This window comes from Uloborus diversus, chromosome 1 (genome assembly GCF_026930045.1).
Source record: "Uloborus diversus isolate 005 chromosome 1, Udiv.v.3.1, whole genome shotgun sequence".
NCBI classification, from domain to species: domain Eukaryota; kingdom Metazoa; phylum Arthropoda; class Arachnida; order Araneae; family Uloboridae; genus Uloborus; species Uloborus diversus.
Window position 1 is genome coordinate 76,983,788 of NC_072731.1, and position 16,955 is coordinate 77,000,742.

At 35.1% G+C, this 16,955-nt stretch overlaps 1 protein-coding gene across 1 annotated transcript in view; it reads left to right on the plus strand.

Annotated features, from left to right (window-relative positions):
- The window catches only part of LOC129230484 (dipeptidyl peptidase 2-like), a 76,741-nt gene that overhangs the window by 42,828 nt on the left and 16,958 nt on the right, over nucleotides 1–16,955 (plus strand). Inside the window, 4 exon segments of the mRNA XM_054864888.1 lie at nucleotides 1,449–1,612; nucleotides 2,739–2,874; nucleotides 3,172–3,232; nucleotides 3,235–3,258. Coding sequence (XP_054720863.1) covers nucleotides 1,449–1,612; nucleotides 2,739–2,874; nucleotides 3,172–3,232; nucleotides 3,235–3,258 — 385 coding nt within the window.

Sequence of the window (16,955 nt, forward strand, 5' to 3'; positions counted from 1 at the left end):
TCTCAGAGACATCAAGGACTGCAATGGCACATGAAATAAACGACGTCTACGAAGACAAAAGTCTACAATGGCACAGGAAAAGAATAACGTCTTAGAGACATCAAAATCTACAGTAGCACAGAAAATGAATGACATCCAGGAGACATGAAAGAGCCAGAAGCGAATGACGTCTCGAGTCATCAAAGGCTACAGTTGCACAGGAAATGAGGATACATCAATGTCTACAATTGCACATCGCTCAAGAACTGAATGAGGTCCCAATACGCACGCATGAGCGCTGGCAATAGGGATGCACTTGCTACAATTGCCGACAGGCACTTGTCTACAATGGCACATCGCACAAGATCTGAATGACGTCTCCCACACGCATGAGCGCCAGCAGGACCGGTGTAGGAGAGGGGTGGAAAAATATTAATCTGATATTTTTTAATTAAAAAATACATTATTATTTATACTGAATAAATTAAGTAAAATTCCTTTCAAACAAAGAACAAACTACAAAATGATAAAACTACAAAGTTCACAATGAAAAATATTATATTTATGTTTATGTCTGTAAGTGTTGGTGGGAGGGGGGGGGGGTGCAAGGGGATGCACTCTCAAACCCTTGTTTTTAAAAATAAGATTAAATTCATTTTTAAAACTAATAGTGATTTAGTAATATTTTGAACGGTTCCTTTATATATTTTTTAATAATATTTAATGTTAAATAAAAATAATTAAGTCATTTTGAGTGAAGGACAAACAACAAAATACACTCATGTCCAAAATTAAGGTCAAAAACCTAAAATCTGTGGAAACTGAGAAACTATTCTCTGTGTTGCCACGGAATTTGGCAGAAAGAAAGGGAACATATAACAACATGGAAAATATTTGTATTGGAAATTAAGAAATAGGCTGTATCAAAAAATGTTAAATTATGAATCAGAGATAAAGCATTTATCTCGGAAAAAGCCTGTCTAATGTAGAGTGTGACCACCGTGCACTGTTATACAAGCTTCACAACGAACTTCCATACTGTTTTTGAGGGTGTCAATAAATGCTTGGGTCAATAAAGCCCATTCTTCCAAAAACGTGGCTTTTAACTCTTCGACAGGGTGGTTACGCTGAGCAAAGGCTTTTCCTTGACCATCCCAAACATGTTCATTAGGATTGAGATCCGAAGACCTCGAGGGCCGGTTCATGCGTTGAATATTCTCCTCCTCAACATATTTATGGCCTTAATTTTGGACGCGAGGGTATTTAGACTACAAAGTCAGCACGAAAAATATATAGTTCTGTTTAAGGTGCACGGTTGTTTATTCGGCTTTTGTGTCGTGCAATGGCACAAGGCTGGAAGTGAACTTTCACGCAACTATCTAATTTGTAGGTACAAATTGCCTGTCTTCAAAATTATCATTCAGAACCATAAATTCTGCATCAAATTTATGGTTTTCTTTTCCGTACAGAGATTCTATGGCAAGTCCCTTCCATTTGGCAACAGTAGTTTTGAAGGCTCAAATATTGGTTTATTGAGTGTAAGTCAGGCATTGGCTGACTACGCATTTTTTCTGAAGAATTTCAAACGTAATTTCAAAGCTGAGAAGTGCCCTGTCATTGCTTTTGGAGGAAGGTGAGCAAAATCGATCTTCTTATATGTAAAATGGCTGTATGTGCGTGTGTTTGCATTTTATACAAATCACAGTTTACAACGGATGTTTGCCAAATTTGGCACTGAGGTCCTTTGATGATCGGGAATTTATATGAGCTTTTTCTCCCCCTTCCCACGCGGATGAAAATAGTTGAGTGATGCGTTGCTGTTGTCTACGTCCGTAAACCGGAAATCGGAACGCTTACGCATATTAAGAACAATGACTAAATTTTTGAAATTAAAATTTAAAAAATAATACAACGAGGTCTACATTTAAATGTTGAGTCATAAAACTGCTCTTTTCTACACGCTGCCGGAGAATTTTACATTATTATTTTCTCCTTTGCTTTAGCTTGATTTTTGAAAACGGTCATCTGACACAATTTTAATTTTACAGGTAGAGCGTACAAACCAATCAATGAAATTAGTAATTTCATAAAGTCGGTATAAAGACTGTTTAAAACAATTTAAAGCAGTAGTTTTTAGAACATTTTAAAATAAATGGTATCAGTGATTTAAAATTTATAAAGCGACTTCTTAAAATTGGTCTACAAAATGTTAAATCTTTTAAAAACTTTAAAAGGTTTAAAATCCCCAAAAAGTCGATTTCAAACTTCTTTACGCGATTTAAGACGTTTTAAAAAACAATTCTTAAATCTCTTTAAAACAAATTGGAGATTTTTTTCTTAAGAAATTTGGAATTGTTCTTCGTCTATATTGCAGTAAAATTTCTTGCTAATGGTCACCTATCACAGCGTTTCTCAAGCTTTTTTGACTCAAGGACCAGTGGAAATAAGTTTTAAAAAAAATTGACAACTGGTGAGTTGAACCTGTTTGTACCAGTGAAGGAGAAAAAAAAATGTTTCGAGGCTTGCAGACAAGTCTCTCTATCAGTACAAAGCAGAGACGTTCCCAACAATCATGAAAATTGCTGTTCACTGGTCCATCTTCGTGCTTGTTGTGAACTTGTTTTGCTCTGATGACGAAGCTCATTTTGCTAACCTCTGAACTGCTGTTAGCAAATTTTTACTTTATTTCATTCATTTTAAGTTCACTACTACACTAGGTCATTTTTCTGTTCAAATAATTTAGTGTTGTGTTCTTACAGTTATGGTGGTATGCTTGCTGCATATATGCGGTTTAAGTATCCCAATGTCGTCCAGGGTGCAATAGCTGCAAGCGCACCTATTTACCTCGTTGCAGGAGAAATATCAGGAGATATCTTCTTTCAAGCTGTCACTAAGGTAAATAAATACATATATCATAAGAAGAGTTTTGATGGCATTCTTTGATTTGATTAAAATTGTGCGACGAAGAGATGGCGAATGAACTTCAAGCGGAAACAGAATACTTCATTTTGTCATTGGTAGGATTAGCAAAGAAACGCTAAAAGTAAAAATTTCATTGCTCGCACGTTCGGGCTGATTCAACCTATTACAAAATGAAGTGTCCTGTTTCCGCTTCCAGTCACTCCGTGGCTCAGTTATGATCGGTTTTTAAAAGTTTATTTTCACCTATACTTGTTTGCATTATTCTTTTAGGATTTTCGGGACGTCTCTTCTGCCTGTGAGTCTCGAGTAAGGACTGCTTTCGCTCAACTGGATATTGGGCAAAAGATGGATCAACAGGTACGAAAGGAAACAAAACTTTAAGCAATTAGTCTTGAAGCCACTTGACAGTTTTTTCATGGAGTCTCCCTCCCTTAAGGTTTCCCTCTTCAATCTGCACTATTCCAATTCCTAATTGGGCTCCTCCAGAGGCCGGGCCCCTAGTTTCTGTTTAACTGATATAGCGCCTCGGTGACCTTAATAATTAATGAAGCAGTTGAATAGCTTAGCGAAAGAACATGTTAATATCCTCTAAACCAGCATTTCTTTAGTTGTGTTCCGCGAGACCCCAGGGTTCCATGGAATTCTCTCAGGGGTTCCACGAGACTTGCATGCGTTGTTTTCCCACTTTTAAAGTTTGTCCCTTAATAAATCGATAAAAATAATGCCTTTTCAATATTAAGAATAAATTTACTTTTACTTTCGCATACTAATCTGAACATTATTACTCAACAAAGTAAGCCACTATAGGAATAACTTTATTTATTGCCGGAAATAATGCAAATGTTAGGCTGTAAAAACACCCTGAAATTGTCTTTTAGATTTCGACTGTGAATATTTTCCAAGATCAATCCCAAAACACCCCCTTCTCAAATTGCGTTTTAAAAACTTCAATTTTTAAAAAAATCCAAAAGTCATTGACCCTCTAATATCTCCAAAGATAGTTTATAAAGGGTTTCCAAAGATAGTTATAAATTATTTCAATATTGAAAAAAATTCGGGGGGGGGGGAATCCAAACCTCTTTTTTACAACATTACCAACTATTGCCTAAAATTACGATTTTTGACGTCGATTGCAAATATTCTACTCTTGATACCAGCCAGTAACTATGGCAGCAGTTGAGAGTACAATTTCAACATTTAACGAGAAAGAAGAACCAATTTCCAATTTAAGGAGCAGTACTGATCAAAAGTGTCTAATTGATCTAGCTCTGTCTAATATCAACACACAATAACATCAAAGTTTTTAATTTATAAATAACTTTAAAATAAGAGACATGTTTCTTTTTAACTTTCAAAATAATGTTTCTGTGTGAATTTAAGAGAATTCTTAACACTATTGCAGGTAAAATAAATCAGTATTTCTCCCCCTAATAAAAAAAAAGAAACATTTTTAATAATAAAACTAATGCATGAATTCTGAGGTTATTTATTCCTTTTAAAATCACAATTACGAGTGTATTGGTATTTTACAGTAGCAAATAATAATTACCAGTTATCAATAATAAGCACGATCAAGTCTATTTAACTAGCCATTTAATAACGAATAGTTAATGTGATAGTCTCTTTGAGGTAGGAACCTGGGCCTTTCCGAAACCGAATCCTGACCACGCCCAAGGCCCGACTAACTTAAAGATAGGCCCAAGGCCTACAATAATTTGTAGACGCTCTGAAAGCTCTAAAGCGGAATGCAACGGTTGATTTACAGGTTTGGATGCCAATCGGAATGCATTTTTGGGGGCTTCTTTGTCTGTCTTAGAACTATTTAAATCATTTATCATGAGTATTAATGAGTCTCCTTCGGGACCTTTCTCAATTGTGACATGGTAAATTCGCTACTGTCAGAATGAAAAAGAATTCTTTAAAAAAGTTTTTTTCGAATTAACAAGTCATTATTTTTTAACTATAATTTCTAAAAAGCGTGTATTTTCCTTGTAGTTGTAATGCTATGCATATTTTTCAAAAGTATTTTGGGGCTCCTTAAGAAGAGGGGGACCCAGGCCCAGGTCTAGTAGGCCTGTGCGGTAATTAGGCCCTGGCTACGGCACTGCAAACTAATGCCGAAAAACCAGGGGTTCCACGGAAAAAGTGAACATTAAAATGGATTCGATTCATACCATATTTCGCCTCCGCGACATCTTGCCTCGGACTGTCAATATGAATGGGGCGAGGGGTGCTTAACAATGAACAATGGGAAAGCCGAGTTGACAGTTGATGAACTCGCCTCTTATTTAGAAAGGGGGACGCTTTGGTCAGGCTCGGACTGGCCCGCCTGCCAACCTGCCCGAGGGCAGGTGCGCCCTTCCTACTTTTTAAGATGAAATGCAATACAAACGCCTTCGCTGGAAAAAAAAAAAAAAAATTGTCTTGCAAATTCAGAACGAAGTTTTCTAATTGATTCGAAAGCTCCCATACCTTCCCCTCATTTTGAAGTTTCGAAAATTTTCCTCCGAGCCCGGTTTTTCTAATGTTATCGTCTAAAATTTTCCTCTTTTTGAGTTTCAATTTCGAAAAATTGCCGAGAAAAGTTCCTTCTATCCCATCTCCCCTCCCTTTCCGTAATTTTTCCAAAGATGACCAACAAGAGCGTTTTTAAGACTCTTATTTCAAAAAAAAAAAAAAAAGAAAGAAAAGGGAGAGACCTTCGAATCTTCAATCAAAAAGACTGCCTATTCTGGAACTTCGATTTCGAAAACGTTCTGGAAGAAAGTTTCGAATCGCATTTTTTCCCCTAACGTCATTAAAGATGGACGGCAATAGCGTTTTAAGATTGAAATTAAAAAACAATTTCTGGAGATAACGCCACTAGACCTTCCCTCTTCATCTTCTAACATCATCGAAGTTAGTCTAAAACTGCATTTTTGAATTACATGAAGAAGTTTATTATTGTTGGTAGAGTCGGTAGGGGTTGCCGTTTGAATGCAGTTGTCTAGGCATTTTTCAGTGAGTTTTTCTGCACTTAGTTTTAAGGAATTTCATAGTGGAAAAGTTGAATTTCGTATAGATATGTAGCAGTGCATTTTATAACATAATGACCACTTGACATCAATGTCGCCTAGTGAAAAAAAAATCTCTCAGAAGATGCGAAATCAAACCCTTGGCGACTTCAGAAACACGGAATGTACTTATTCATTATTTTTTCTAAATTGCCGTTTTTGGCACTTGATTGAAAAAACTAGTGAAACGTGCTTTCCCCTAAATGTTTACAAAGATGGCCTACAATCAAGTTTTTACAATTTCAATGGGAAGTCCAAAAAATCTCTCCTCTCCCAAATAAACAAATATCGTCTAAAATTGTGTTAAAAAAATTCCGGGAAAAGGTCACCAAACTCTCTCTTACTCCCCCCCCCCCCACCCCAACACAACACAAAAAATCGCCTACAACTGTATTTTTATGACTTTAATTCCGAAAATTTTGCAGGGGAAAGTTTCTCAACCCCCTCTCTCCAATGCCATCGAAGATTGTCAAAACTTTTGAATTTTTGGAGCTTCAATTTCGAAAAAATCGCCGGAATCGAAAACGTTTTCGAAAATGTCGTTAATGAGGGCATTCAATTACGTTTTTTAGAACTTCAGTTCCGAAAACATTCCGGGGGAGAGCCCTCAATCTCGAGTCCTTCTCCTAACGTCGAAGAAGACCCACTAGCTTATGTTTTTGAAGTTTCAATATTGAAAGTTTGAGGGTTTACTCCGGACTCAATCCCTTCCCTTTACGCTACCAAAGATGGCTAACCATCGTATTTCAAAGCTCCAATTTCCAACAATTTCCGATGGAAAGTTCCAAACCCCGTTCCTTCCCCCTACGTCATAAAAATTGACTTACAACTGCGTTTTTGAGACTTCAATTTCAAAAAATGGGAGAGCCCCCAGGTCTTTCTTTCCGTCTTTCTTTCCTCATCTTTCAATATCATTCAAAGATTGTCTAAAACAGCGTTTTTGGAACTCCTAACATCGAAAAGTTTCTGTTGAAAAGTTTCTGAACCCCATGTCTTCTGCTACATCATCAAAGATGGTCTACAATTGCGTTTTTAGGAGTTCAATTACAAAAAAATTTTCCGGGGGTAAGCCCCCGAACCCCCTGGTTTTTAGCAACACTAACATTGCGTTTTTGAAGCTGTCATAAAACAACTGGGGAGAACTCATGTCTCTCATCTTTTCCTTCCAGTACACAAAGATAGCAAATAATTGTGTTTTCGAAAATATATCCTTAAATTTAAAAAAAAATTCCGGAACGGGATGGGGATGCCGTTCCGGAATTTTTTTTAAATCCACCACCCTTTAACCACCCTTTTACTTGTTAACCTCCAAATAGTCTAAAAATGCGTTCCGAACAAAAATTTTCGGGAGAAAGCCTGCAAACACTCCTTCCTTTGCGCGAATATTAAACAAAACGCAATCAACAAACAAATCCAAAACTATCTTCAAATTTTATTTACAAATGCAATTTAAGTATTTCATTATATTATGTTCGGTACGTAAACTGGTAAAAAGAGATGCCATTTTGTTGCTGCAACCTTTCTTTTATAAGGAAAAAAAAAAACAATTGAGGACCTGAATAACAACTGAAAAAACTTCACGAGTTTTCAAAAGAATCAAAAGTTAAAAGGTTTAATTTAGATAATTAGAAACTCTTTTTTCAGTTTTTTATTCTTGTGTGTGTGATACTCGAAACACTTATAATTTTCATTCAAATTCTTTGAGCGAAGCACATTACACATTATTCGGGGGGAAAAAACATGCTACAAATTTTTAACTTTTTAAAAATTTTTATTTTCATTAGTCCCCCCCTCCCCCCTTAATGAATTAAGCAATTGCCCCTCTCAACAGGATCGTCTGGATCCGCCACTGATCGCTCCTCTAAAATGATCGTCTATATCCTTTCCGCGATCCCCCCCCCCCCCCCCATTGGCATGCGCCTTCAGAAAAATTGGGGTATGCGCCTTTTTGAGGACCCAGTCCGACCCTGGCTTTGGTAGGGATTTTAAAAAGGATTTTTCTTCGGACTGACCTGAGATCGCACCATTGGGGGAAGAAGCTCTTCCCCTAACCAAGCAGAAAACTTGTCTACACCGTTGGAGCTGAAATCTGCGTGCAGGATTTTGGTAACCTCTTCCCTGTTTGGCGAGAATTTCTTGACCGAATGGCTTCAGCAGAGAAAAAAGTTGCCAATAAGAATGCGAATTAATTCTGCCAAAATTTATCATACAGTGAAGCACCGTTTATGGGGCATTAGACGGTATTTTTGACATTTATGTAAAGTCCGTAACGTGACCTTTTTTGCCATAACTTTTTAATTTACTGTTTGGTTACCATATTATTTTATTTTGATCTTTTCCTACCAACACACCAGCTCAATTTAAAATAATTTGCAAATCAAACGGTAAGTTAAAAAGTTATGGCAAAAAAAGGTCACGTTACGGACTCGACATAATGTCAAAAATACCGTGGAATGCCCCTTATACATTTTTGAAGGGACTGTATGAAAAAAGCGTACAAACGAAAAAACGTATAATAGGTATAGGTTAATGTGTATTAGACTTTGCAGGGACCAATTTTGAAAACGTATAATTGATAAAACCGCATAAAAGAGAAACGTTATAAACGGTGCTTCACTGTATTTCATTAATTTTACTATTTTGAAATATAAGTGAATATTTTTTATAATTTTATTTAAAAATTTCGTATAAATTTAAATGTTTAGGCGAGACGAGTGGACTGTATTATACGTTTTTCTTATTTTTTCCACTACCAAGTCAGAAATTTAAAATTAAATTGATGTTTTATACTTAGATTTTTGAATTCCAGAAAATACAATTAGCGGTCAATACAATTGCAAATAAAACTAAAAAATAAATGAAGATGTTTCAACTTAGCAGTTTGGAATAGGTAAATTTAGCAAATGTTCGTTTTAATAATTTCATGGCATTAGAAGATAAAAGAATAATACGTGTCAAGAGTATTATTTATAGCTATTGCATACGACAGTTTCTAAAACAGAAAAAGAGTCTTTTTCTATAAACATACATCGCTAAAGATTAAAGTAGAAATATTTAAAATATAATTTACCCCACAATGACTACAATAACTGTGACTCGTCATTCTCCTACAAATTATTAAAAACTAAACTTAAGATACCAATTATGTACAGATAGTAAGCAGAATCTAGTAACAATAATTACAATGTACGACAATGTTGAAGGAGGAAAAGGTGGTCATATTTGGATTCAGGGTCACTTTGCTTAAGAATCGGTAAAAATTATATCAGAAACATTTTGAAGATTTTTTTTTTTTTTTTTTTGCCGTGCGGTGTTATAAGGGCAGATTTTTAAAACTTTTAGTTCATATTCGCAAGCATTTTTACTATTTTTAGTGCATAAAATATAGATTCTAACAATCACAATTTCATTTCCATCCTGTTATTTTTTCTCTTTTTTTCCCGTTATTTTATGACTTACTTAGATTGCTGTTGTTGATCCAAATTCAAGAGTTTCATGAAAATAAAAGGAAAAGAAGGTGCTATTTTTAAAACTGTTTAGTTCAAGTTAGCAAAATATTTCGCACCAACCCTTCGATATCATCTTCAATATTACCATTTTAGGGTCCTCTTCCTTTTCTGTAAACGTATGAAATAGGCATATTTAAAAATGTATAAGCCATTGCCCAATCTATAATAAATACTTTTACACATTTAAAACTTTTACAGAAAAAAAATTTAAAATATTCAGAGTTCGTTTTTTGACGTCAAAAACCTGTTCTGACATGACATGTCAAAAACTAGTCGAAAACTCGAAAACTTTCCAACCCTATATCAAATACTGACATTATTGGCAAATTCAGTGATTATTGATAATATTTATAAACACAAGTTTCTTGCTCCATGCCATAAGGTATAATGCTGGAAAGTTGTTCAACTATAATTCAACCATCAAATAAATTATATTAGCTAAAAATTAAATTAATAAGTTTTGTATAAACAAATTTATCAATTTTCCTTCATAATAATTTGTTATGCTGTAAAAAGCTGCGAGTATTAAAACCAGTTGTAAAAGTAGTTCTGTTTTAATTTTTTAATAGTTGTTACTATCAAAAACAATTAGTTACAAGTAATTTTATCAACCTAAAAGTCCATCAGCGCCAGGATTTATGTTTTTTTTTCTTTTGAATAGAAGTAAATTTAGGATGATCAGCACTCAATGCTTAATTATAAATTGTATAAATATTTAACATATTATAAGCAATTTTTTGGTAGTGGGCGGCAGGTAATTTTCGCCCAGGCGCTGTTATGTCTTTAGGATATGCCAGCTGATAGAAATAGAAAGGTTTTAAGCTCAAATTAGACAAAAAAAAAAAAAAAAAAAAAAAAAAGAAGAAGAAAAATACAGCTGTTTCTTATTCTTAAACTTGATACTGATATTTGTAGTGTATTTTTAGGAGGGCGCAGCGCCCTGTCCCTTTTAAGTAAACATTAAGCGCCTTCCTTATCCCTTTGAAGTTTTTTCAAAACAAAATCACAAAATACAATTTTTTTTCTTTGTGCGTGAGAGAGAAAGCTTAGGCAAGAAACGAAAACTGAAACGAAACTCCCTTGCCTCCCTGTCCACAAGAATTTAATTTGAATAGATTTTAATTTCCTCATTTTTTTTTTTTAATTTTTTCGAATTAACCGTAAAAAAGCTCTTTATTATTTGAAATTTAACTACTTGTATAAAATACTTCGGTTTGAAGGCATATGCAGTACAGAAATGTAAAAAACGCCTTTATGTTACAAAATTTATATTTAAAGTGCCCTTTTATCTGGAAGTACCCCCCCCCCCCCCATGATTTGACGAGAAACACTATATTTGGGAAATATATTTGGCTGTTTATATAATACTAGGGATCTACCTGCGACCTCTAAAAATTCAAAGGTCAGAAAAGTCACTTATACTTTCACATTTTCAGTTGTTAAGAGATTGATTTTATCTTCTAAAATGTCATTCAAAAATATTTTTAAGACTCGTGAAAGACTGCTTCTTTTGTAGGTGAAGGCCTTATCAGTACCACCTAGGGGGATTCAATAGTAGTATTTAGAGATTAAGCTGGAATGCTTCTAGAATGTTAAGGCAGGTGCAAATTCCTGAAGCTATTTGTAAAAACATTTCCAGGAAGCAACGTGTAGTTTTAAAGCAAAATGCTTTCTTCGGCTCTTAAAATCTTTTAAAGAATGTATGTACAACAATTGGGGAATTAGATGCACCACCTTGTTCATACACAATTGTTTCTTGTTCTTAGGGTTAGAATTTTCCTCTCTCAACTCGTCCTTTGCTCTATAATTCAGAACTAGTGTAGTAAAGACTTTTCCTTTAATATTTTGAAAATCAGGAAAAAAAAATTGTCTATGTTATGCTTGCACACAAACATTCATACTTTTACTTATATCGTTTTCCAAGACTGCTCCTTCAATATTGTGAAAATCAAGAAAAAAAAAATATATATCGTCGCCTCAGAGCAACATTTAGATATAAAATCCCAGAAATAACACTACGATATCTTACTGCTGCTCTGAGGCGACGTATGTTATACGCACAAACATTCATACTTTTACTTATATCGCTTCCCGAAAACAAAATTGACACACTGGGGGGGGGGGGTTCCAGCATAGGGCGAAAACCAAGGTTTGACTTTTTTTAGTCTAAAGTAATACGTATTGTATATTTGAAGTACGAACAGTCTTCTGATAAACTATGAAATTGTACTAGTACGTGTCACTGATGATACCGTTTATACGTCGCCACACACCTCGCGAATTTTGTGGTGAGAAAGAGCATTAAGTTTAGATTTTAAATCAATGATTAGAACATTTTTTCAAATTTTTCAGATGAGTCACTTTTGTTCCGTGGGCGCAACATTCATAATTTGATCTTGAGATGCAATTCGTTAATAGTTAAAGAAAACGCATAAAGAAAGGGGCATCCTCTCGCTGCTGAACATACTTGACGTTCAAAGGTTATTTTTTTACTCTATAGTTCATTTTGATTCAAGAGCTTGCTCATTTAGTTTTTTAAAACTATTACACATTATTTTTCTTGCTGCCTTTTAGTTTTTACGTACTCGGGACAATTCTACGGAAAAGTCGTCATTTTATTCATCTCGTGACAGCTCACGTATTTTGTTATAAAGTATTAAAATTCAAAGGTAATAAACAAAGTTTTTGACAACAATTTCAACAGAATTGTGTTCATTACCCTTTGAAATTACTATTTGATGTAAAACATGACATGTAAAACATGACATAACAAAACGATATGTGCGGGACAAATTGTTCATTTCTTTATGGAATAGCGCCTTAATACGTCCTTACTGAGACATAAGATGCAGCTTTCAGTTTTTTTTTTAAATTTCTATTTTTATATTTCAGGAGTTCAATTTTATCTCTACATAGTATAAAATGAAGTCACCAAAAAGCGTCTGTGTGTTTGAACTCGCCGGTTCGAAAAAAAAATTCGATGAATAAATCTTTTTTTATTCCAATTTAGGCCCAATTTTCACATAAATTCCCGAACATGGGGGTGAAAAATTACTTACACATATTAATATTATGTATCAGTGGAAGGAGTAGAACTTTCCGCGTTCTACGCAATGCGTTTCAACGCTCTAACTTACTTACGGTGGGGGTTATTTGTTTTCTTAGCTCAAATTTGTTTAGACTTAGCTGAAATTTAGGCACTACTTTCTTTATTAAATCTATCAATAAAAAGTGAAGGAATTGTACCACAGTTTTCTTTTTGACACCCATTGTAAAAAGCGACATTTTTTACTCCAGATCTATCTCGACTTACGGTCGAAAACTAAGCTTCTATCTCGAAAGGAAAAAAGTTACAAGCGTTTTTAAATTAAGTTCAAAAAATCTTATTTCCATTCAAATTGTTAATCATTTTCTTTCGCATTTTAATTCCTTAAATTTATCTTATTTTGCTTTTCCATGGTTACGCTTTTTAAATCTATCTTTCTTGATTTAATTTCTTTAAAGTATTTTAATATCTGTCGTCATTGATTGGGAGGAAAATTTTGCATGATGTTTTTTTTTTTATTTATTTATTTAAGCCTGGTTGTTGAATATACGTCACTTGACACAATTTTTATTTTCAAGGTGGACCGGGGAAAGCCGGGCAACGCAGTTAATCTATATATATAATGAGTCTGGTCAGTTTACAGCAAACACTGCCAGTCAGGAAACTTTAATGGAAATCATTACATTAATATTTATTTCTAACTCATTAGCAAATGATATTAATTGAAATTATTTATTCAATATAATGAAAGAATTTTGATAAAGTAAAATTGTAGGTGGAAGCTTTTTTTCTTTCTTTTAATCAGATTTCAATAGATGATTTTTCAAAGCATGTGAAGATTTTGAAATTAAATGTTTTTTTTTTTTTTTTTTTAAAGAATGTAGGTATATTGCTTCAGTTGTCATTATTGTTAATATATTACTGTTTTTTTGCACAGAACATTCAGAATCCGCTTTCTTTTCCACCTGACTGAATTTTTATAGACCTCTGATCAGGGAGGTTGAATTAATAATACAAATCAAATCACTAGGGGGGGGGAGGAGAAAAATTGTTACAAAGTAATCCGACTTTCGAATTCTGTACCAGACAAAGAAATAAATTTCTTATTAAGGCTAATGGTTATTCTAAAAAAATTGCGATGGACTGATAATATTAAAATGAAGACATTCGTTAAATAGTATCGCTCGTCTATCATTATTGCTATTAGAAATACAGTGCACTTCCAATGTCCTTGCTGTCCTCAAGAAATATGATAATTTAAATAGTCGAATGAGGCTTGTTAAGACAAAAAAAAAAAAAGGATATTTTTTTATTTTGGGGAGAGGGCGGCGTCTCCCGTTTTCGCCGAGGGTGGCAAAACTGCTTGATAGCTAGACCCCTAGTGATAACGATCTGTTAGTCGGTCTATAAATCGCGATTCTAATCTCAGCTCTGTCAAAAGGAGATATTTGGACGCTTTTAATACAAGTTTTGCCACGGTTTTATCAACAATGATTTTTGAAACTGGAAAAATGATAATAATAAAAGGTAGTTAAAAACTTTTTTCCAGATGCGACTTTTTTTTTTTTTTTGCTTTTTTCAAAATTAAGACGACTTACGTTTCATTTCTTTTCGCCAACAAAACTCATACTGATAAAGCTACAGTAATGTCAACCCCTACGAAATTGAGATCATTCTACATTCGGCCGGGGGGGGGGGGATCTCATGCTTGGAAACAACTTTTCTCTTTTGCCAACCCTCTTTAGGGTTGTTTTGGTGCGTAGGAGAAAAAGAGCCGGTTAAGGAAAAATTTAGAGGAAAATATCCTGCAAATGTCCCTAGACACCCAGCCCAGCACATGAGGAGGTACCCACTCATCAAATTCGGAGGCCAGTTTTCGCGGAGGCGAAATGTCCGAGACACCATGGATTCTACTAATCAAAGAAATTAAGAAACGCTGCTCTAAACAAACGAGGGCTATTCAGAAAGTAAAGAACGTTTCCGTCTCAAGCCGTCAGGAGCACGTCGATCGCAAAAATTTTGGTGTCTGCGTGCTCGGCATCTCAGTCGACATCCGCCCATCACAACGGTAATATCTCCGTCTGCCCGTTGTTGTTTTTATGTTTAAATTTCAAAGGTGCGCTGAAGTTAAAAAATCCGCGACCGACTTGTGAGCTGCGGTCTGTGATTCGGTTTTTGTTGGAAGAAAACCTAAAACATATAGATTTTTAACGGGGAGTGTATGAAAGGTACAGAAAAAACACAATGAACAAAAGTTTCGCTCGGAAATGGTGCATTCACTCGAAAAATGGTCGAACTAAAGTTAACAATGAAGGGAGGTTGATGATGAGTGATTTTCTCCCATCTGTCCTACAGTCGCGACTTGCACCTATAGTACAGTAAAATTAGGCCAAAAAATGGCCAAACCCAAACATCCCCCCCCCCAAAAAAAAGTGAAACCTGTTGCAAATTACTTCTTACCCTTCCAGCAAGAAGGGGTAAAAAGTCCAAGCACTTTGCGCTTCGGGTTTTGGGGGGAAGGGGGGGGGGACAAAATAATCCTCTATTTAAATTAAAAAAAATTTCTATTACTTAAAAAAAATTCTCAAACCTCGCAGAAACCACTCTATAATAGTAAAATAATAAATTCTCACAGAAAAAAATTCTAATTAACAGGGGTACACCGGCGGGGGGGGGGATGGGGGGGGGGGGTCATGGAGCTGCTTGGCGTCATTGGAATTTTTAAGACAGTTTTTTCAAGGGGTATTTCTTTCTTTTTTTGAGGGCTTTTATTCTGGATGGATACTCCGTCACACTTAAGGGGTGCATCATCGCTTTTTTTTTGGGGGGGGGGACCCTGAATTTGCATTCTAAAATCAACTATTGCAGTGAAGTTTACGAAAAAATTTCCCTGATTTAAACTTTTCCGAAGTACAAAATGCCACACAATGATATAGTAATGTCAGAATGATAATTCTAAAAGATCTAAGCGAGCTCAGTAACCAAATTATTTGTGACTGGAGTTGTTAAACTGTTTAGAGCGCTGGAAAACAAAATTCCTGTGCAGCATAAAAAAAAGTCCAAATTGACCAAAGTTTCCCTACTTCTTCTTGATTAACAAACTTCAACTATTCTACAATCTTTTGCCATCACCGTAAGGAGGGACAAACCGAAATTGCCAATAGTGAGATGGGCAATGCTGCAATTCTGCACCCTCTAAGTCGGTGGGGGTTCTCCCATTTGCAAACGCCGAGCTATCTCTCTTTTACTCAGCTGGTTATGTGAATTATGCTAAATATGCAGACATATACTTTCAACACTATCTCAAGCTTTTGAGTACATTATGCGATAAAAAAAAATTTGATCACATCAAACATCAGCTATACAACGATCTAACTCAGTGACAAATTCAGGTGGTCTAGAACCTGTAGTGATTCAACGGTAGAACAAGTCTTGATGAGAGCAATGAGCAATACAACAATAAAATGCTAAATATTTGCACCTTTTTGTCTCCCAGTTTGGAAATCACAATCTGTTTCTAAAGCCCCCAGAAGTTTCTTCCCTCTTAAGTTGGTAGTGGTATTGCTCGCTTATGATAAGGTGAGTTGCGATGAGACCTTAAACGTTCGGGTAGTAACATCAAAGGATATTGAAAGGCAAACAATTTTGTGGCATTTCTTTGTAAAGGAGGTAAACAGTCATGTCTTAGCTTCTGTTAGGAGAGTAATTTAGTTACTATTGGTAAAGATGTGTAAGCCCAAACCATCTTTTACACCGAATGGTATGAACAGTAAAGATGGAATAACAAATTGTTAAAAACTTCTGGTACGAGTTATGCGCTGATCCTCCATCAGTATTCTATGAATCTGGTTTCAGAAGGAAAGAAATCTTGTATAGTTAAAGTGCTATTAGCTGAAGCAAAAGGTTCATCCACCATCAGAGAACGAACAGCTGGTGTTATATATGTGGCAGTGAGATGCAAAGGGATGTAAGTGAACATTTTCAAGTTTTGAATAAAACGCGTTTAAAGATAAGATCCTAGGTAGGCTTTCATTGATTTTCTTTTCAAAATTATGCTGTATAGAAGCAAATACCAAGTCTACTAGTACCATCTCTTGCCTCAAGATAGAGGAGAGGTTCACCAACCATTTGTACTGGTTATCTCCAAATTTTTAATTTTTCCACTTGCATCCCTTTGCTTCTCACTGCCTCATATGTAATAGATGGAAGATACCTGCTTGATCATATTTTTGGTAATGATCTGTAAACTTCAAGGAAATATGCCAGCAATGCAGTGTATAGGTAATTTGTAAGTATGGGAAAGCTAGTGTCATTTTTGATGGATGCAAAGAAAGCACCGCAGAAATATAATCTGCGTCCTATTACAACTGTCAAGCCTTCTGCAGACTTTCTGCGTCTCAAATCTTGTGCTTGCTCTGAGGAGTTCATTGGATATAGTGAATGTTT